This window comes from Canis lupus, chromosome 17, assembly GCF_011100685.1.
Source record: "Canis lupus familiaris isolate Mischka breed German Shepherd chromosome 17, alternate assembly UU_Cfam_GSD_1.0, whole genome shotgun sequence".
Classification (NCBI taxonomy): domain Eukaryota; kingdom Metazoa; phylum Chordata; class Mammalia; order Carnivora; family Canidae; genus Canis; species Canis lupus.
The window spans coordinates 55,720,738-55,742,457 of NC_049238.1; the positions used below are offsets into that span (position 1 = coordinate 55,720,738).

A 21,720-nucleotide genomic window follows, 5' to 3' on the forward strand; every position below is an offset into this window, starting at 1 on the left:
CAATGTTAATTAATTGAATTTAAATAAAAAAAATGAAAACACTTGAAAGAAATGGAATGGCTAAAAAAAAGAAAAAAAAAAAGAAATGGAATGGCTTTATAAGGTCCTTGGGATAAATTAGGGAGAAATAAAGTACTTTTAAATTTAACAAAACTGTAGATTATGCTTTAATTACCAATATAGTAAAGTAAAAACTTCGTAACTCTGCCTTTCCCTTTTCCTATTCCCACGTTAGAATGAAATTTCACCCAGAGGCACTACACTTACAGCAGGAAGAGTAGGAGCTCTGAAGTCAGATATGCACCTGAACACTGGCTTCACCACATATTAATTGTGACCACTGATAAACTAACTCTGAATTTCTGTATCTACATAATGGGGACAATATTTCCCACTACATTGTCATGAAGAACAGATGAGAATATGTTATATGCAGATCATTTAGTCCATGCAGGCTCCTTGCTGATTTCTCATGTCCCTCTGTGTCTATCAGTCCAAAGGGATTGCCTTACTTTCTTTGATGCTGCTTCTGCAAGGCCGCCTCTGATAACTGTCCCTGAAGGATCAGTCTTCTTTGCTTGTCAATATCTCCTTCCATTCGAGCAAAAGCGTGAGAACCGATGAAAGAGAGGTCAACTCCCAAGCCTTCGGCCTCCTCTTCTTGGTTGTCTGTAACAAAAATACTATCAACAGAGAGTGTATGATAAAATCTGACAGTAAATGCTACAGACTGTGAATGTTGCAACAGGGATGACTATGACATCATCAAAAAAACTGGGGTTGAGGGTATTTTTTTGAAACTCAAACTGAAATCAGATTTCGGCATCTGAAGAACTGAAATAATGCAAGAAACCACTTGTCCCTGTGTAACAGAAGTTTTAGGAATACACAAAATCAAATCATGGGGACTTGAGTGTAACCTTAAGAAGGAAGAACAAAGGTAATGATAAACAAAAAGATAGAATCATATTGTATATAGGTTTAAAGAAAAGAGAAATACAAAGAACGAATGTTTAGAGTCATTTATCCAGAACTGTTTTAAGGAGGGAGCACATGATAAACTGACACAAACACTTGAGTCCTTTTGTTGGATAACTCGCAATGGCAGCTTGCTTGCCCAATATTGCAGGATAGGATCCACGTTCACTAAGATATGTTTTAATTCTAATTTAGCATCCTGGTTTTCTACACTGGTCATGCCTATATAATCATCTGACTCATAAGTGTTCTGGTTTTCACTACAAATTAATAAATCAACTTTCTAATGTATCCAGACGATCATTTTGTGTTTGGCTAGAAGTCAGCACTTTGGGAATGGGTCATCTATCTCTTAGTGTGTTCCCCTACTGCTTTATTAGCTTTGTTCAAAAAAATTTTTTTTTTTTTTTTTTTTTAAAGAAAGAAAAAAAAAATGCCTTGGACCATGGGGAGCTTCCCAAAGCAATGCCACTACTTGAAGCCCAGCCATGTGGGCCATCCAGCTGGGACTTCCTCACATCTACTTCACTGCTCCTTAATCTGTGACAGGCTAATGGCTGAGAAATCTGCTTTTATGAAAAACAAAAAACAAAAACCCCATGAACAAATCAGGTAAAGCTGATTTTACATCTATTTTAACAGACTGAACATTCTAATTGAAAATATTTATGAATAATACTAGGACTTCCATCTATGAGGTAATCAAGCACTCTTCGAAAATGGTAGACACAAGGAACCCTTTGGCCAATGAGTTAGCCTAATCTGCTGCTTAGCATTATGATCTCAAATTGGGTTTGCAATTATTACTCATTGCATTTGTCATACAAAATGCATTTACCCATTTAGGAAAAACTATATTCTACATTGGTGGTCACAATCATGAAAATTTCCAAATAACTCTGGGGATACCCTAAAGTACATGGATAGCCCTCCAGCAAAGCCTCGTTCAGATATTTCCTGATGGTACACCACTTCCAATTCCCTCCACTTGATTTAAGGCTATGTACTGGTGATAAAAAGGAGATGAACAACCTTCTACAGATTTTGATGCCTGTTTAAAAGTGTTCACAGTAGGAATCTCATAGTAATTCCTGAGCTGCTGAATTTTCACATCCAGTTCTGAAGCTTCTGAGGCATGTCTCCACACAAGGGAGTTACGACCTTAACCATGTACGCATGAAGATCAAAATAAGCTGTCATACAGTACAGATTCAGAAGGGCTCCCATCCTACCATGTTCTACCATTGCTTCAATCTACATGAGTATATAACCTAGAGAAACAAAACAAATGGTAATGGCATTCCTGTTTTAGTATTTAATGTTAGGTCTCGCTTTTGGAGGATATTGTTAAAGCTGCTGAAAATTTTAGATGATTATGTACTTGATTACTGTCTCAAAGAGGGTCCCATATACAACTATAAACTTCATGAGGATGTAAAAGTTGTTATATCCACTTCTGGATCTCTACTGTCTAACAGACTTAATGTTTTGTGTGTGTGTGTGTAAATATATGTATTTTAACTTAAAGAGTAAATTTTAACAAGAATAAGCCTCTAAAAACATCTAAGTTGGTCTTGAACTCAATGTCACACCCATAGAGAGCTCCCCAAAGGTAGAATGAACTTTCTCCTTCTTGGTAGTGTTTTATCAGTCCCTGATAAAAGAGGGAAATTAAGAAAAGCAGAACTCACCCTCCGGGGCACCAGGTTTTTCACTAATTCTAATCTGTCGCTCAGGTACCACAGGCTCCCCTTCCGCATTTCCGATATCTGCAGGTAGGTATGGCAATGATCGACATTCCTCCTTTAATGACCTTGGGAAGTACAGAGGTAGCAGCTTTTGGTAAGTAGCCTGTGTCAGAAAAGCAAGACATTCTGTAAAAAATAATGAAGCAATGAAGCAGGCATCAGCAGAGCTTTAGTGCTACTCTAGACACTGCGAAGACACCCTCTGTCAAAAATAAAAACCTTACCACTTCTAAGCTCAACTAGATGTTGTCTAGGGCCCTCAAGCAGTTTTTACGTTCAGGGTCAGGATATTGTTAGGTGGTCAATAAAGTTAAATGTGACCCCCATCCTGGCAATTTCAGGTCACTGAACCTGCCACTCATGTCATATTGTCATTTACCCCTCCCTTGGAATATCTTATTTTTTATGATTTCATGTTTATCACCTCCCATAGGAAGCATTTCTTAACCCTGTGCAGGGTTGAATTATGTGTTCCTATCCATTCTATACCTTCATTAATGCACTTATCACAATTATCATAACTTATCTGAATTGTCTGCCCTCACCAAGAGCCAATGGATTCCTTGAGGACAATGACCCTGACCTGTTCACTGGTGTATTCCCAGAATCTAGTGATAAGCCTGGATGCCAGACACTGAATAAAGGATCATTGAATGGACAGGTAAACCAGGTAAAACAAGAAGAGACAGCAGACAAGCAAATATGCCTCATTTTTGCAATTTTTTTTTAAAGATTTTATTTATTTATTCATGAGGGGGGGGAGAGAGAGAGAGAGAGACAGAGACAGAGAGAGAGAGAGAGGCAGAGACACAGGCAGAGGGAGAAGCAGGCCCCATTCAGGGAGCCCGATGTGGGAATCGATCCTGGGACTCCAGGATCATGTCCTGAGCTGAAGTCAGGCACTTTAACTGCTCAGCCACCCAGGTGTCCCCATTTTTGTAATTTCCAAAGTATTTATATATCATGTATATAGTTATTGATACCATACGTGGATATTTCACACGTGTTAACTCATTAATCACTAAACTCCTGTGATGTAAGTATTATTAATACTCCTATTTTATCAAAGCACAGAGGGGTTAAATAACTTGCCCAAGGCCACAAAACTGCAAAATAATACAAGCTGAACTATAACTAAATAAAACTTAATGAAAGTTAAAAAAAAAAAAACAAAACTAGTTTTCTAAAATGGCTCTAAGTTAAGCTGAAATACATTAAACCTAACTATACACAACAAAACAAACAAAACATAAACCTCGCAACTTAATCAATGCTAGTCACCAGGTGAGGCTGTCACCTGTTTTCAGGTGATGCCTCAAGGAGTTTTAAGAACTAATACAGGGAGCACAGCAGAACTCTACCTTGTAAGATTTCACAAAAAGAAAATGGTTCAGCAGTAAAAACATGATCAAAATGCTCCTTTTTGACTTGTTTTTAGACTTTGAGTTCTTTTCAACAAAGGATGGTAAGCCCCACTGCCAAAAACATACACAGATTCCTAGGATATGCTACTGGCAATTCAGTAAATAGATAATGATGAGACAAAGATAAATAAGTAAAAATAAGATTTAAACAATGCAACATCATTAGCAAAATACCTCTTCAAGTTCAGAGACAGCAAATACTACTTTTTCAATGGTCTCCCCATGAATCTCTAGGAATCTCCTGACAGTGCCTAAGGAAAAGAATAGAAAAACTTATTCAATAAATAAGAAATGACTTGTGTGAAGAAAATTCAAACTCTTCAAAGTTTTATTTTTACCATGGATCACTCTTCATTTCAGTCAGGTCTCTGCTCAATGACACCTTATCAATGAAGCCTGTCCAGATCACCATGTTTAAAAATCCTTCTCTGATTTGCTTTCCTCTAGAGCAAATATTATAGAAAAAAATTGTGGAGTTTCTTGCTTATTTTGTATCTTCTCTGCCCTCCCTGCCCCATCTGCTAGAGCAAAAATACCTCAACAGCACAAGAGTTTTATTTTACTTACTACTTTATTGCCAGCATCTAAAATAGTGCCTGGCCATAGGAGATGCTGATTCCAGACAATTCTTCTTTATCCAATTTATTTTTATTCCCTAGGGCCTCCTTCTTTCTGACTATTCATTTACTTACAGTCTTCAGTGACCTACTCAGGATTGTATCCCTGTCAAAATCCCATTGACCAAAGGTGAATTATTTTTTTCTTAATTCCTATGTTATTCTGATTCTTCTCTATCAATTTCCTATCAATGAAACCTAATGGCCTTTTCTCAGTCCTTATCTCATTAGAAGATTGTCTAGCTTTAGTTTATATGTCCATTTAAAAATGTTGTCTTCCAGGGTTCTGTCATCCACAATTATTTTCTTGTTTTATATATATAGAAAGACAGACAGATATAGTCTCTATTTAGCTCACCAATTTGCTGGCTTAGCATCAATGTAAATACTGACATTCTCAAATCTTTATATTCTGTTTTCCGAATAGAAGAGCTGAGTTCCCTCCTGCCTATTGGGTATATCCGTCCAGATAACCCAGAGACCTCAAACTCCACAGGTCTGAAACTGACCTCCATCCTTCTCCCTCAAAATCTGTTCCTTTACCTATATTCTTTATTTTACCAGATAGCAACATCGAATCATTTATCCAAGCTCAAATCTGAAAATTTTAACATTCCTTTCACCTCTTCCTTTATTCTGCATCATGTCCTTTAAAATTCTATTGCTATTTCTAACACCCATTCCTCTTGTAGCTGTTCTCAGGATCTTAATACTCATGAAGCCTTTACCAATAAGCTCTTGTTTTCTTGTTTCTCTCTTTTCTAGGTCTATATATTCACTGTTGCCTGATTTATCTTCCTTCCCTTGTCACCCTCCTTACTAAATAATTCTGAGGCTCTGCACTGCTTGTAAGTTAGGATCTAAGTCCCCAGCACAGTTTGCCACACTTGGACCTTAACTGGCCATCCCTCCACCCCTATCCTTTAGAGTTCTATTTCCCATTAGTCCTCCCACAGACCTTATGCTTTTGGCAAATTGGCTTCTTTGCTGTACTCAGAACATTCCATTTAACGTCCATGCTATTCTGTCTCTGTTTGCATGGTTACCTTTGACTAGAATACCATTCATTCACCATGACCTTTTATTAGTTAACTCCTAGTCATTTTTCAAGACCCATTCCAAGGCCATCTAGTACACAGAACTCCATGACCCCACCTTGTGCTCCTCCTATAACCTGAAGGACCTCCATTTGTGAATTTCTCATTGCATTTTATAGCTAGACCATGAGCTCTCTGAAGGCCAAGTATATCTAACATTAATATTACCAGAACCTAGCACATTTTAAGAATATAGCAAGCAATCATTCAAAAATAACTAGCAGCTGAATTAACATTTTATGGGTCTAGTTATCTACATATTGCCTGCCTTGTTTACTACTGTATCTGGAGAATCTAACAGAGCAGATCCATTTGTTGAAGGACCAAGCTAAGCTATTCATAATTCTCCCTCTGTTAGATGACAAATTTACTTTTCATTTTTTTCTCTATTCTGTTTTAACAATTTTTTAAAAATGAATTTTCAAAAAGGGATTTTCTTTATTTTGACACTACGGTTTGTGTTTTTTTTAGAAGATTTCATTTAGAGAGAGCAAGCGAGAGAGAGCGTGAGGATGAGTAGGGGGAAGAACAGAGGGAGAGGGACTCAGTGCAGAGCCCACATCACGGCTGCATCCGACAACCCAGAGATGATGACTTGAGCTAAAATCAAGAGTCAGAAGCTTAAGTGACTGAACCATCCAGGTGCCCTGACACCAAGTTTTTTTTTTTTTTTTTTTTTTTTTTAAATTAGTCTTTTTTTTTTTTTAAATTTTTTTATTTATTTATGATAGTCACAGAGAGAGAGAGAGGCAGAGACACAGGCAGAGGGAGAAGCAGGCCCCATGCACCGGGAGCCCGACATGGGATTCGATCCTGGGTCTCCAGGATCACGCCCTGGGCCAAAGGCAGGCGCCAAACCGCTGCGCCACCCAGGGATCCCCTGACACCAAGTTTTAATTAATGTTCACACATAATGGTTTCCCAGCATACAACTGTAGGATTTCCACTGGAGAACAAAATACAAAGCCTGATAGTAACCAAACGGAATTCCCTCAACGGAATTCATGAAGAAAGGTAACTCTGAAAAAAGGAGAAAAGAAAGAGTGGTATCATAGCTATAAGGTTTTAGTACGAACTGCCAATTCAAATGGTTTCTTTCAGAGTTTCATCTAGAAAAACAGCTTCATTTTTTTTCTCACCACTGTATCCTCTTCTATATAGTACAGGGCCTTGCACACAATCACTCAAAATTTTGCTGAATGAATAAATAACTTGATAAAATTATTTCAATCCAGAGGTTTCTTTAGGCTCCTAATGGAGAACTGAACTGTACATGAACCAAGAAAAAAAAAAAAAAAAAAAAAAGACAGTCTTGATACATCTATCAAGAGGATATTACTTAGGTTTTTTTTTTTTTTTAAGATTTTATTTATTCATGAGAGACAGAGAGAGAGAGAGAAAGAGAGAGAGAGAGACAGAGACAGAGACTCAGACAGAGGGAGAAGCAGGCTCCATGCAGGGAGCCAGATGTGGGACTCGCTCCCAGGACTCCAGGACCATGCCCTGGGCCAAAGGCAGGCACTAAACTGCTGAACCACCCAAGGGATCCCCTATTACTTAGGTTTCAAATGAAATAAGTTTTGGTAATAGTGTAATAAGTAGGAAACAAATTATTAAATTTTTTCTTGGCCCATTTATGCTGCAAAAGTATATAAGCCACTGATTTCCCAAATGCTCAGAAAGTATGTGAGCATAGGCCACAAATGTTTATTTGTGTGCACATACTTTTTTAATGAGATGGTACAGTTTTGCTATTAGATTTAAGATGTAGTAAGTCAAACAGGTCTTATAAAATTTAAGTTGACTTGTCCATCTTTAAGTTTTCCATTTCCTTTGTGCTAATCAAATTCTTAGAAATTGCTTCATACAGTCTCTTAGACCCATCTTCATCTGTTCCTATTACAATTATTGCTCAAAGTTGACACCTCTATGGTAGTATATCAAGTCATTTAGCTGGGGCCACAAAGTTGGTGAGACTGGTAGAATCGAGATAAAAACCCAGTCTTCTTGACTCCTTTTTTAGAGCCCTTTCTATAAAATGTTGCTGCCTCTTTAAATTCTAACCTGTATGATTAATAAGAAATAGTGACATAAAAAAAAGACTTAGCTCAAGTTATGGGGTGATGAGGTAAGGATGAAGGAATCAGAGAATGTCAAGACCTGCCAAGAGCATTGCCAGAAAGAATTATATAAAGGCAGGAACTTTGTTTTGGTAAGGCACCATTCAGAATACATGCAGAGTAGTGGTAACAGTAGTTTCCCACTGAAGTAGTTCTAACTCAATGTTATGCATATAATTAAATTATCTAGTATAACAGAAAGGTTACTAGACTTGGGAGGCAGGAGTCTGCATAACCATGAGAACATGATAAACTTCTGAGCCTCTTTATTGGTAAAATGAACACCTAAAACACACGGCTACTGAAGAAACAAAATGGAACTTCTTTATCTCCTTTTAAAATATGTATTTCTTAAAATAAAATAAAATAAAATAAAATAAAATAAAATAAAATAAAATATGTATTTCTTAAGCAAGTTCCACATGTAAAATATTCTTGGCATATGGAAGCACTGGAAATGCAAAGATGAAAAGATTTCTGCTCAAGAAGCTCAGTCTAATATTTATAAAGCATAACTACAAAATATATAAATTTATTATAAAATCCTTGAGCAGTAAGATCTTATATCTTAAAAATAGCTAATTATTAAATAAGATTATTTATGCCCTCACCCTAAATTCTAGGCTATATAATAATCATCTTAACATTTGAATATCTTTGTAATTTTTTGATGGATGTAAGACTTTTAGCTCCTCCTCTTTAAATTCTAGAGATAGGGATCCCTGGGTGGCGCAGCGGTTTGGCGCCTGCCTTTGGCCCAGGGCGCGATCCTGGAGACCTGGGATCGAATCCCACGTCGGGCTCCCGGTGCATGGAGCCTGCTTCTCCCTCTGCCTGTGTCTCTGCCTCTCTCTCTCTCTGTGACTATCATAAATAAATAAATTTAAAAAAAAAAAATAAATAAATTCTAGAGATAGAAAGGGGCTTTAAAGATCATCTGGTGTAGTTTTCCTCCTTAATGAGGAATATCTTCAATAGATGGTCATTTAGTTTTTGCATGAACATTCCTAGTGACAAGAAATTCACTTAAAATACCTTTCTATTAGAGAGAGTACTACCTGAAGTGGGACCAACTGTCCCACTTGTGACATAGTCCCAAGACCTGCCTTCTACCATTGCAAGTCTTATCTACAATCCTTACAAGAATTTATCAACTTCCTGAAATTGCTGCAAATTCCCTCTGTATATATATTCTTCAGAGAAAGGGTCCACAGCTTTCTTCCATCAAATGCTCAATGTAGTTTGTGATGGCTCCCAAAACAGTTCAGAGCCACTGTTCTAAACAGGCAGCACAGAATAAGTTCACAATGAGAATCCTTCAAATATTTGAAGATGAGCATCATATATGCTAAAAGCTTAGGAAAAGTACCACTAATGTTTCAAACTGTTTGCTCTCCAGTTTGTCAGTGTCTCATAAGATAGGACACCCAGAACTACATACAAATGTCTAGATGTGGTCTGAACTTGCATGTAATACAGTGAGATCATGGGTTCTCTCAAGCTAAACATATTTTTATATCACATATATGACATTCTGTCTCATTATGATCGAGCCCCGTCTTTTTAAACTTCAGTGCAAGGATTTGTACTCAAATTGCACATTGAAAGCTGCTATTTCAACTGCAAAGTGCTATTTATACATACTATATTATGAAATCTACTTAGACTTCATTGTTACAGCCTGTTAAGATTATTCTGAATACCGATTCAAATACCCAATGTGTTGGCCATACTTCTTGGCCATTTCCCAATTTAATAGACAAGTTTCTGAGCCTTTATTCAAGTTGAGAAAAACATCAACCTGAGCAAGTATTTTGAGCTCAGCAACTTACCAGTACAAAGTTCCCTCCAGGATGCCATGATCTGTTCATCAGGACATCTTCTTTGGCTATAACTACTTAACTAGTGATAAAAAAATTTTGTAAGACTCAATCTATGAACAGCATCCCAATTCTACTTACAAAGTGCTCAATGTATGCACAGCATCTCTGATGTTACTTACGAAGTGCTATGTGTGTTGCATCCTCTAAAGGATAACCTCGTTTTGCAGAATTGATGACACAGAATCCCACAGAAGACATTGATTGCTCTCTGCAATCAAACAGAAAACACAAACCACCAACATTCATAATACATACATATGTAATTAATTTAAAAAATGCAGCAACTTCTTTCCTTAACTCCCCAATATATCTTGTATAATAGTTAATCCCAGTTATACTTTTTAATAATTATATCAATATTATAATGATACTATTTGAGGGAAATATAGCCCAAATAAAGACTGAATAAAGTGGGAACAGGTTAAATTAAGTCACCTGAATCCACTCTTTTTATCCTGCTACGTGTGTGAAGATAATTAATTTTATCTTCAGAGTCTTCTTACATGATTTAAGGCCCTCAAAATTGACTTCCATGGCTCAGTTTCATTCTGAAACCAGAGCCTTTAACAATGTATGGTATGCTGCACCCAGGAAGTGAATAAACCATACTTGGCCAGCTGAAGCACGTTTCTGTAGCAGCTGTACAGGGAACTCTCAGCAGCTGTGCGATAGCGGCTCTTGTATTTAGGTCCCACTGTGTGAATGATGAACCGGGCAGCTAGATTAAATCCTTTTGTCAATTTTGCTTCACCTGTCCGGCAACCTGGGAACAATGGAACATACTAAGTCATGAAGGTGTTAGGAAAAAAAAAAAAGTCAACAAAACAAGGCCTAAAAGAGAAAAGTAATAAGAACTTTGAGAAATTTCAATTACAGATATGGATTGAACATAAACATTTATCTCTGTTCCCAAAGTGACAATGAAGTAATACAATAGGTACAAAAAACAGACAACAAAGACCTCTGAAACCAAAAATACATTACATGTTAATTAATTGAATTTAAATAAATAAATTAACTAAAAATAGGAAAAGCAGAGGCAAAGAGAATGGGGGAGAGGATGTGAAGCACATAGTTATCATCAAAACTGTGGAAGTCAAAAGTAAGTGGCCTAGAAATAACTGATTCAGCAAGCAGAGAAACCTAAGTGCTTGTAGAAATGGGGTCATGAATATGAAGCCAGCTGGTTGTACTGAAAGGCAGTGCTGGATTCAAGGTAGATTAGTTTGATTCAAATCTTGAGTCTACCACTTTCCTGCTGTGCTACCTATGCCTCTCTGTGCCTCAATTTCCTATTTAATGGGAATACTCCTAGTACTTACTTTACAGGTCTAATCTGTGCAAAGTACATACAGGCATTACCTATTATTATTATTATTATTATTATTATTATTATTATTCAACACTAGAAAAGCTCAAAAAATGGAGGCCTATGTACTTGTAAAAACTATGCTGTAAAGTGGGACTAAAGAGAGGAGGCTGAGTGGAGTTTGCATAAAAACAGTCAAATCTGCAACAACCCTTTCCCCAGCCAGCACAGCAAGGTGATGATTTCTTTACCACTTGCTGTGGTGATAAATGCGGAACTGGTTTCTGGACTCCAGAACCCCAGGCATGGCTAGAGAGTGGACTGAGTTAAAGTGTTACGCTCAACAGTGATAGTTCTAGCCCTCTGCTCCTAATTGGCTTTTAAATCACAGACATTTACCCTTATACCCCAGAAAGATTCCTTTCCAGGAAATTAAAAGGCCCAAACCAAAGGACTCACAAATTGTGATAACTACGGGAGATTCCCCAACAAAACAACAGGGCTCCTGTTCATCATCTGCTTCTAGGTTCACCAAGCAATAACTCTTGCCCATGAAAACAAAGCTTCCCTTCACCTTTTCAGTTCCCCCCCTCATAAATTCAACTGACACTCAAGGATCACCAAAAAGTGAGCAAAGCCTCTGACCAAAGGGGGTCAAAACAATGTTTAAAAAAGAGAGAATGCAATTCCCAATACCAAAATGACTACTGTCAGAGAGGTAGGAAAAGATATAGTACACCTCTGAAACAGAATCAGAATACTGTAAGAAATATTCAGAGAACAGGAAAAAAAATGCTTATATAGCTTAGTCAAGTGAAAAACATGATAGCAAGAACAAAAAGTTCAATATATGGGTTAAAGCTAAAGTTGAGGAAATCTCCCAGAAAATAAAAAGCTGGAAAGTAAAAGACATGAAAATTGGAGGACTAAACAAGGAAGTGCAAAATCCAACAGAATTTCTTCAAAGAGAGAACAGAGAATACAGAGGGAGGGAAATCATGAAAGAAAACAAATTTTCCGAAACTGAAAAGGTAAGTTTCTAGACGAAGGATCCCATGGAATACCCAAACCATACCACGGCACTATGGAATTGAGAACACCCAAAATAAGATGAGATCATAAAGTTTCCAGAGGAAAAAAAAAACAAAACAGTAACATACAAAGAATCAAGAATAAGAATAGCATCTGACTTTTCAAGAGCAATAATAAAAATTGGAGCAATGCCATCAAAAACCTGGAAAATGATTACCAACTTAGAATTTCATTTCCAACCAAACTCCCAACTAAGTATGAAGGTAGAAGATCTCAGCAATTTTGCCCTCACTCTCATTCTCAGAATCTCCTGATAGATTTACTCAAAAATTAAGGAGTACATCATAGAAGAGGAAGGCATGAGACCTAGAAAATGGAGGGATCCAATCTACTAAGTAGAAAAAAGGATTTCCTAAGATGATAACCATACAGAAGGCATAGAGAACAGTCTAGAGAGGAAAGAGGATGGGCAATTATAGGAGGAAACTTATCAAGAAAAAAAACAGAGCTGAAAGATAAACAGAAGTTTTTAACTTTATTGAGAGGTTTATAGTTATATTTACAAGTCCAACACTGAATCAATAAGTTAATTAATTAGAAAATTAAGTAATCAAATCAACTTAGGGGAAAATAGCTGTATGAAAAGAATACTAATCAGTTTTGTAATCAGTGGTGAGTAATATTTATTTAGTCACAATGCCAATACTGAAGGTTGATTTAATAAAAATTGCACAGACCAACTTGGGAAGGTGGTAAAGGGGGAAGAAAATGAATTTTATGTATATGTAAAAGAGGGGAGTGGATGAACAAGAGTTTAATCTTTAATTTCCACAATAAGAAGTCAACAGATAGTGAAAAAAAATCAATAGAGTAGTTGTAGCATATTATTTGAAAATAGGTAAATAAAACAAGGAACTTAAAGGTTTGAAAGTATACATGCCCCTGGAAGACAGGAATCAAGGCAGGGAAGGGAAACGCAGAGAATTGTTGCTTTCCTTTGTACATCTCAACATAAAATTCTTTGACTTTTAAAATTACATATACATTGGTCAATGAAAACCCATGAGCACAAACTGACACTCTAAAGAGAGAAAGGTGGAGAAACCTCATATGACACCATTTGAGGCAGTTATTAAACCAATTCTTTATTTTGAAAAATGGTAATTAAAAGAAGTAAGCATTTACTTTGCCCTCTTACAGAACTCCAGAGTTCTGAGTTTTGGTTAACAGTTACTAAAGGAAAGGTAGGACTCCCAAAACCAGAGTATCCTGAACACTTAAAATTCTTTTTGTTTCTGTAGTCTGTCCTCTGAGATCTTTGGAATGGATTGTGCAAACTGCCCAAATATACATGTTTGCCTGCTTGCTTTATTTTTCTTACATATATCAGTTCTTTTAAATATGTTTTCAATTATAGAAGCAATAAATGTAAATTGTAGAAATTATATGCACAGAAGCTACAAAATAAATGAAAATTTAACATTTCCACCATACAAAGATCACCAAATGTAATCAGATTTTATACATCTTCCAATATGATACATTAAGTACACAATACAACATCACCTATGGAATGCTTAAGCTAAACCTGATTCCATTAGATACAAACAAGGGATAAAGCAACAAACCAAATGGCACTTCAAGGTAATGAGATAAATCTAGAAGGTGGGCATCTTGGAAAATATCTTGGGTAGTTCACTCGACAAGTCAGTTCCCAAAAAGAGATGGATGAAAAAAATTTAAAAGCTACAACAATTAGATGTAATGTGTGACCCATGATTGGATACTGGTTTGAACAAACTAGCCGCAGAGGGCATTTCTGGGTCAACTGGAAATTTAAAATGTGGTTTGGGTATTAGATGAAGTCATTTCTGAAGCCAAAAGGTATAATTCATTTGCCAAAGAAAGACTGCAGAACAGTATGTGTACAATTATCTTACTTAAGATAAGGACTGTATACATATAATTATTTTATTCTGGTAACAAAATATATACTACAATACTAGTACTGGTGATCCTTGTATGGTGGAAATGTTAAATTTTCACTTATTTTGTAGCTTCTGTGCATATAATTTCTACAATTTACATTTATTGCTTCTATAATTGAAAACAAATATTTAAAAGAACTGATATATGTAAGAAAATAAAGCAAGCAAGCAAACATGTATTTGGGCAGTTTGCACAATCCGTTCCAAAGATCTCGGAGGACAGACTACAGAAACAAAAAGAATTTTAAGTGTTCAGGATACTCTGGTTTTGGGAGTCCTACCTTTCCTTTAGTGACTGTTAACCAAAACTCAGAACTCTGTGGAGACTAGATTTATGCTAAGTACTACTGCATTGCTTCCCAATCTTCCATTTGCTCAGATTTCTTCTAATCCAAAGCCCAAATCTTGACATCATTATGAACAGTTAAAACACAGTCCTGAAAGTATTTTTAATTCCTGTAAAACAGATACAAATTTACTGAGTAAGTCCAAGTTCACTCCAGTCATAGCTCTGTCCAAGTTTGTCATCTATCCCTGACTACATCCTCTGCCATGGAGCACTGCTGCAATGATAACCTGAATATATCTGAGTATTAAAGATTAGTTAGTACTTTTCAACTTCACTTACTTCTCTCTAAATCCCAAAACTCACAGTAAGAAACATTAAAATTGTCTTAATGCTTATACCAAAGAGTCCTATTCATAAAGAGAACAGAGTACTCCCATCCTAGCAAACCTATGCATGTAAGTACCAAGTGATAGAACATTTAAGCAGCAAAAATATACAGTGATGGGAGAAGAAAGTATTTTTCTCCTCATTTTGCACATGAGATACTTAAGCTTATTATTTATGCTACTTAAGATTTACTTAAGTACTTAATTACACATATACTTGCCCAGAAACAAGTAGAGAGGTGAATTATTGTTAGATGCTATTTCTGACTCTAAAGCTAAACATCGTTATCAATATCACATTCTTTTTTAAGATTTTATTTATTCATGAGACACACACACACAGAGAGAGAGAGAGAGAGAGAGAGAGAGAGAGAGAGAGAGGGGCAGAGACATAGGCAGCAGGAGAAGCAGGCTCCATGCAGGGAGCCTGATGTGGGGCTCGATCCCGGGACTCCAGGATCACACTCTGGGCCGAAGGCAGGCACTCAACTGCTGAGCCACCTGGGCATGCCATCAATTTCACATTCTTTACCAAACCACCCTACACAGATTTAGGCTTGTAAAATTCCTAAATTCAAGACTGGATATAAGACTGAGATACAAACATACATACACACAAACACACTATTTTTTTTTTTTTTTTTGGAAGTACAATAGGTACAATAGGCCTAATCTATCCTTTCTATTTTTAGGAAGCTCCACTTCCTAGAGAATTCTCTCTAAATGAACTGAAAGAAAGTTTTATGTATCTTCCCACCAAGGATCCTAGGAACACAACAAAATTATCTTTCATTCTCTTCAATATGGAACTTTTTCAAGTATTTGAGAAAAATGATCATGTTTCCCTCAAATCTTCTCTATGCCAGCCCTAGCTCTTTAAACTATAACTTCAAGTAATATGGTTTCCACAGTGTATACCAGGCTAATCATTTTCTTTAAGGTGTAGTGCAGTTTATCATCACTCTTGAAAAGTAGTAACAAAATTAAGATGAATACTGTATATTACAGGTCCTACCACGAGAGAATAAAGGACAGTCATTCTTGACTCTGATGCTGTACTTCTTCCCCTCACCGTCACCAGTTTTATTGAGGCATAATCAACATGTAACACTGCACGTTGTCACAAATGGTAAGATTTCCTTCTTATGGCTGAATAATATCCCACTGTGTGTATGTGTATAAATATATACAGATAGATATATTTGATCTATCAAATCAATAAAAGATAAATCAATAAAGAAAATGTGGTGTATGATCATGGTGTATAATCCTTTTAATGTACTACTGAATTTGGTTTGCTAGTATTTTGCTGAAAATTTTTGCATCTATGTTCATCAGGAATATAGGACTGTAGTTTTCCTGCAGTGTCTTTACCTAGCTTTGGTATCAGGGTAATGCTAGTTTCATAAAATGAGTTCAGAAGTGTTCTTTTCAATTTTTGGGAAGAGTTTGAGGAAAATTGTTATTCTTTTAAATGTATGATAGAATTCACCAGGAAGCCACCAAGTCTTAGGCTTATCTTTGTTGGGAAGTTTTTGATTACTGATTCAACTTCCTTTTGGTCTGTTTAGATTTTCTGTTTCTTCACGATTTAGTCCTGGCAGTCTGTAGGTTTCTAGGAATTTATCCATTTCTTCTAGGTTACCCAATATGTTGGCTCTTATAATTGTTCATAGCAGTCTCCCACGATCCTTTGTATTTCTATGGTTCAGTTGTAATAATATCACCTCATTCATTTATAATTTTGAGTGCTTTTTCTTGGTTAGTCTAGCTAGCTAAAGATCTGTCAATTTTGTTTTTCAAAATGAGCTCCTTTTTCATTGATTTTTTTTTCCAAATTCCTTCTAGTTTCTATTTCTTTTATTTCCACTCCAGACTTTATTATTTCCTCCCCTCTGCTAATTTGGGGCTTAGACTATTCTTCATTTTCTAAGTCCTGAGGTTTAAAGTAGGATGTTTATTTGAGATCTTTCTCCTAATATGTGGGAATTTACTGCTATGGGTTTCTCTCCTAGGACTATTTTTAATATATACCATAAATTTTGGTATGTTGTATTTTCATTTGTTTCGATATACTTTCTGATTTCCCTTTTGATTTTTTCTTGCCCGACTGATTGCTCAGGAATGTATCAATTTCTATGTACTTATGAATTTTTAGGTTTTCCTCCTATTACTGATTTCTAGTTTCACACCATTGTGGTCAAAGATACTTGATATGATTTCAATCTTCTTAAATGTAATAGGGCTTGATACATGGCCCAATATACAATCTATCCTGGAGAATGTTCTGTGCATGCTTGAGAAAAATGTATTTGGTGCTGTTGGATGGAATGGTCTATATATGTCTATTATGTCCATTTGGTCTATAATATAATTCAGGCCCTGTTTCCTTATTAATTTTGTCTAGATGATCTATTCAGTGTTGAAAGTGGTATTCTGTGGTCCCCAACTATTACTGTATTGCTGTCTGTTCCTCCATTTAGGTCTATTAATATTTGCCTTAAATATTTAGGTGCTTCAGTATTGGGTATGTATATATTTACAACTGTTACAGCCCTTTGGTGAACTGACCACTTTATCACAAAGTGACCTCCTCTATCTCCTGTGACCAATTTTGACTGAAAGTCTGTTTTATCTAGCATAAATAGAGGCACTCCTGTTCTCTTTTGGTTTCCATTTGCATAGAATAGCTTTTACCATCCCTTTACTTTCAGCTTGTGTGTGTCATTAAAGCTAAAGTGAATCTCCTGTAGACACTATATTGTTGGATTTTTTTTTTTTTAAATCCATCAACTACTCTGTGTCTTTTGATTGGAGAATTTAGTCCTTTTATGCTTAAAGTAATTATTGCTAGGTAAGGAATTACTATTGCCTTTTTGTTAACTGCTTCCTGGTTTTTTTTTTTTTTATTTTCTTTGTTCTCTTATTGTCTTCCTTTGTGCTTTATTCTTACTGGTATGCTTTAATCCCTTTATATTTTATATATCTATTATAGTTTTTTTCTTGGATACAATGGGTACTATGAAGCTTACATAAAACATCTTATAGACATAAGAGTCTATTTTAAGCTGATAACAAGTTACCCTTCTCTATGATGTTATATTTCTAGTGATATAATCTGATACTGTTAGTGTTTTCAGTAGAAATGAGACCAGTTATCACCGCTGAGTCTAGTTAGCCAAAATCCCAGAGAATTTTTAGTTATTCATCTACTACTTTTTTTTTTATTTTTATTTATTTATTTTTTTTTTATTCATCTACTACTTAAAGGATGCTTCCACCATTCTTGGTATAGGACAGGTGAAGACCAATAAGACATACAATCCCGGTCCTCATGGAGGGCAAAATTTAATGGAAACACTGTCATCATGTAAACAGTTTATGAAATTACAAATGTGGTAAAAGCCCCAAAGAGAAATACTACAGGCTAGGGGCATATATCATGAGGAGACTGGGCACTAAAGTAAATCAAACAGTGCTTTGAGGAAGAGATATAAGCAAAGACTTAACAATAAGAGTTAAAAACTAAGAGAAAGAGCAAAGTACTTCCAAAATTGAAAAGGAACTAAATGACAAGGCAATTAAAGAAGATCAGTTTGATTCAAGTATGGTAAGGATGGGAAAGGGGACATGGAAGAAGCCTGGAGGCAAGCAACTGAAATCTTGCAAGTCCTTGGGGTCCAGTTTAAGGAGTCTGCATTTTCTGTGTAATGGGAGGCCACTAAGTGGTTCAAAGCAGAGAAACAATAAGAAGGGATTTACAATTTAAAAAGCAAATGCTTACTGTATATGGAAGATATATTTAGGTAAAGAAGAATGAATGTAGGTAGATCAGCTGAAAGGGAAGCCAGGGCTATAGTCCACAGGGGAGATGATGGCAGGATAGGCTAGACTAGAGGTTGTGGTGATAAAGAGATTCAAGATCTATTTATGGCTTGATGACAGACTTTATGCAGGGGATAATGAATAGTGTTAACCCTAAAGTTTTTTGCCTGAAAAATGGAGTAAATGATAAAGACATTTTACTGATAGCAAATAATTTCTTGTATAATAAGGGATATCAAACTGGGCTTCCCCAACCTGAATTTGGATAATTAAGGTTTTAAGCTTATTCCAAGACTTTTGCATTCATCCCTGTAAATGTTTTCATTTTTTGGCTCATACTTCCAGTCAGTTCAGAATATTTAAAATTTTTTGGTCTAATATCCAAAATCTCCTATTAACTCCTCTCAGCTTCTATCACCTACAAATTTTGGAAGTCACACTTTGTATCACTTATGAAGTTGTTACTGAAGATGCAAAAAGGGGACAGGATTAAGTATCCAGCCCTCGGTGCATCACAAATAATCTCTCTTCAGGTTGTCAACAACTCATTAAACAACTGAGGCCTGTAGCTAACACCAGTAATAACATTAAACACTTAGAACGTGCCTAGCACTTAATGTTCGTTTTTAAATTTGATTTTCATGATACTGTTTACATCCCCAAATACTCACTAATCTCTTGTTATGTGTCAGAAACTAAGGTAGGGACTATTATCATGCCCACTTTAGAGAGAAGGAAACTCAGGCCCAGATATGAAGTAATTGGTTTTACATTACACAGGGAAGAGCAGAGTTATAACATGAACTCCTGCTCTGAGACTTTCAAACACATACTGTTAAATACTGAAGTTTCATTTGTATGCTTGTATTAAATTTTATTACTTCCTTTTTTCTTATCTATAAGTCCAGCTCTAAGATGTGAGAATACACACACACACATACATACACACAGGCCATAAGGAATTTTTCCAGACCAGCTTCTCTATTACTTTCATCAAAGAACTTCTCAGTATTATCTCTACAACATTTTCTAGTTTCTACATGTTCTTCATAGTATCACATTTTTAGTGTAATTAAGGGCTTTTTTCCTCCTTCTGCTATCATAGTCAGAGTTCAGTTTCTTGATCAGATAATATAATTCTTCTCTCTCTATCCTCTCTTTCATGGGGTCAGCATTATTATGCATTCCTGTTCAAATTCCAATACCCCTATTAGGTTAGAAACCAGTTTTCATGGTTAAATGTTAGAGGTCAAAGAAATCAAGATTTTATATAGCTGAGATTTCTTGTTTACATTTTAAGAAACACTGCTGTATTTCATAAATACTTTTTATAAAATGGGATAATTGAATTTCACAATATTCTATTTGGGCTCAAATAACAGTAACCTGGTTTACTAAGTTGGTAATTTAAGAAAATGAATGCAAATAAAATAAACAAGATTCTGAACTACTAGAACTCTATCTGTCCCCATTTCCAATGAAATATTCTCAGAAGAATGTTTTGGTTAAGAAAAAAGGAGCAGTGCAAAATTAAACAAGAATATATTTTGCTCTTACAATGCATTTTGGATAAGTCAACTTCCAAAGTGCAACATTTGCTTTCCACAAGGTATGTAAAAAAGTTCTCTATCAATATCAAATTATGATAAAATGTTTCAGTTTAGAGAAAGGATAGTTGTTTTGCAAGGCTTACTAGTGCAAGAAAAATATATGGCCAAGAAAGCACTACCAAAGATTTAAGTGGCTACAGTGACTGTCATTTTCAAATTCAAGAACATGACAGAGTTTTACTGAGAGTAGTTTCAGTGTTCCATTTCTAACACAATGTGGGATTTTCAAAAACTGTTTTTATGTAGTCTAAACAACAACAAAACAGCTACATCTACTTAGTATTCTCACTAAATGCAAAACATGCTTCTTCAAATACCAAAAATAAAAGCAACACTATACCTAAGAAATCTCACTCACCCTTAAGTTTCTGGAGATCCTCCTTCAAATCAGGCCCCGCAAGCATGAAGATACTCTCTGACACCGGGTTCTTATCTGTAAGATTTTCATTGCTGGTATTCACAATGGCTGTACAGTTCAGTAATGCCACATCTCCTTTCCTGAGGAAATGATAAACAAAAAACAACCGTGGGGAAGAGAGGTAGATAAGAAAGCTAACTGGTAATTCTTCCAAGACATTCTATCCTCACTCCCTTCATAATGTTGGTTTTGGTAGCTCATAAGCTTAAGCAATAGCAGAAAAGCAATTCTGAACTCAGGGAGACAAATCTTCAATGCAAATGCTACAACCCTGAAACCCACAGAACCCTCATAATATGCCTTTGTTTTTTCTGTATTTCTCTTTCACTGTAATAGAATGCTTCTACATGCTAAAAGTGGCTGGTTTCAAGAGTATACCACAGCAGCATTATTTATGATAGCTAAAAATGGAATAATCCAAAGGTCTATCAGTTAGTGAACTGATAAACTGATAAATGTGATAGGTATATCCATACAACGGATTATTTGGCCATAGAAAGGAATGTAGTACTGATTCATACTACAACATGGATGAACCTTCAAAATGTTATACTAAATCACAATTGATTTCATTTACATGAAATGTCCAGCAGATACAAATCTATACACAGAGAAAGTAGATAAGTGGTTGGCTACAGCTGTGAGATGGGGTAAATGAGGAATGACTCTTAATGGGTATAGGACTTTGGGGTGATGAAAATGTTCTAAAATTGACTGTGGTGATGGTTATACAACTTTGTGAATATGTGAAAAACCACTTATTGACTCTGGGAAATGCAAACAAATCTATAGTGAAGAAAGATCAATATTTGCTTGAGAATGTGGAGTTGGGGAGGTAGGAGGCAAGAAGGATTACTAAGGGACACAAAAAAAATACTTTTGAGAGTGATAAAAATATTAAGTATCTTGATTGTGGTGATCAAAGTGAGATAGCAGGTTCATGGATACATACAAGTCAAAATTCACCCAACTGTAACACTTTAAAAATGTGGAGTT

At 35.8% G+C, this 21,720-nt stretch overlaps 1 protein-coding gene across 6 annotated transcripts in view; it reads right to left on the bottom strand.

Annotated features, from left to right (window-relative positions):
* Positions 1–21,720, bottom strand: part of GDAP2 (ganglioside induced differentiation associated protein 2) — an 81,582-nt gene that overhangs the window by 51,018 nt on the left and 8,844 nt on the right. For all 6 annotated transcript variants that reach the window (XR_005372658.1, XR_005372656.1, XR_005372657.1 and 3 more), the window contains exons 3-8: positions 20,665–20,804; positions 10,477–10,630; positions 9,987–10,075; positions 4,325–4,401; positions 2,670–2,829; positions 513–669 (exon numbers count right to left, since the gene is read on the bottom strand). Coding sequence is in view for 2 of the 6 variants with exons in the window: in XM_038561903.1 (XP_038417831.1) it covers positions 513–669; positions 2,670–2,829; positions 4,325–4,401; positions 9,987–10,075; positions 10,477–10,630; positions 20,665–20,804 (777 nt within the window). In the remaining 4 variants the exon portion in view is untranslated. The remainder of the gene's footprint in view (positions 1–512; positions 670–2,669; positions 2,830–4,324; positions 4,402–9,986; positions 10,076–10,476; positions 10,631–20,664; positions 20,805–21,720) is intronic.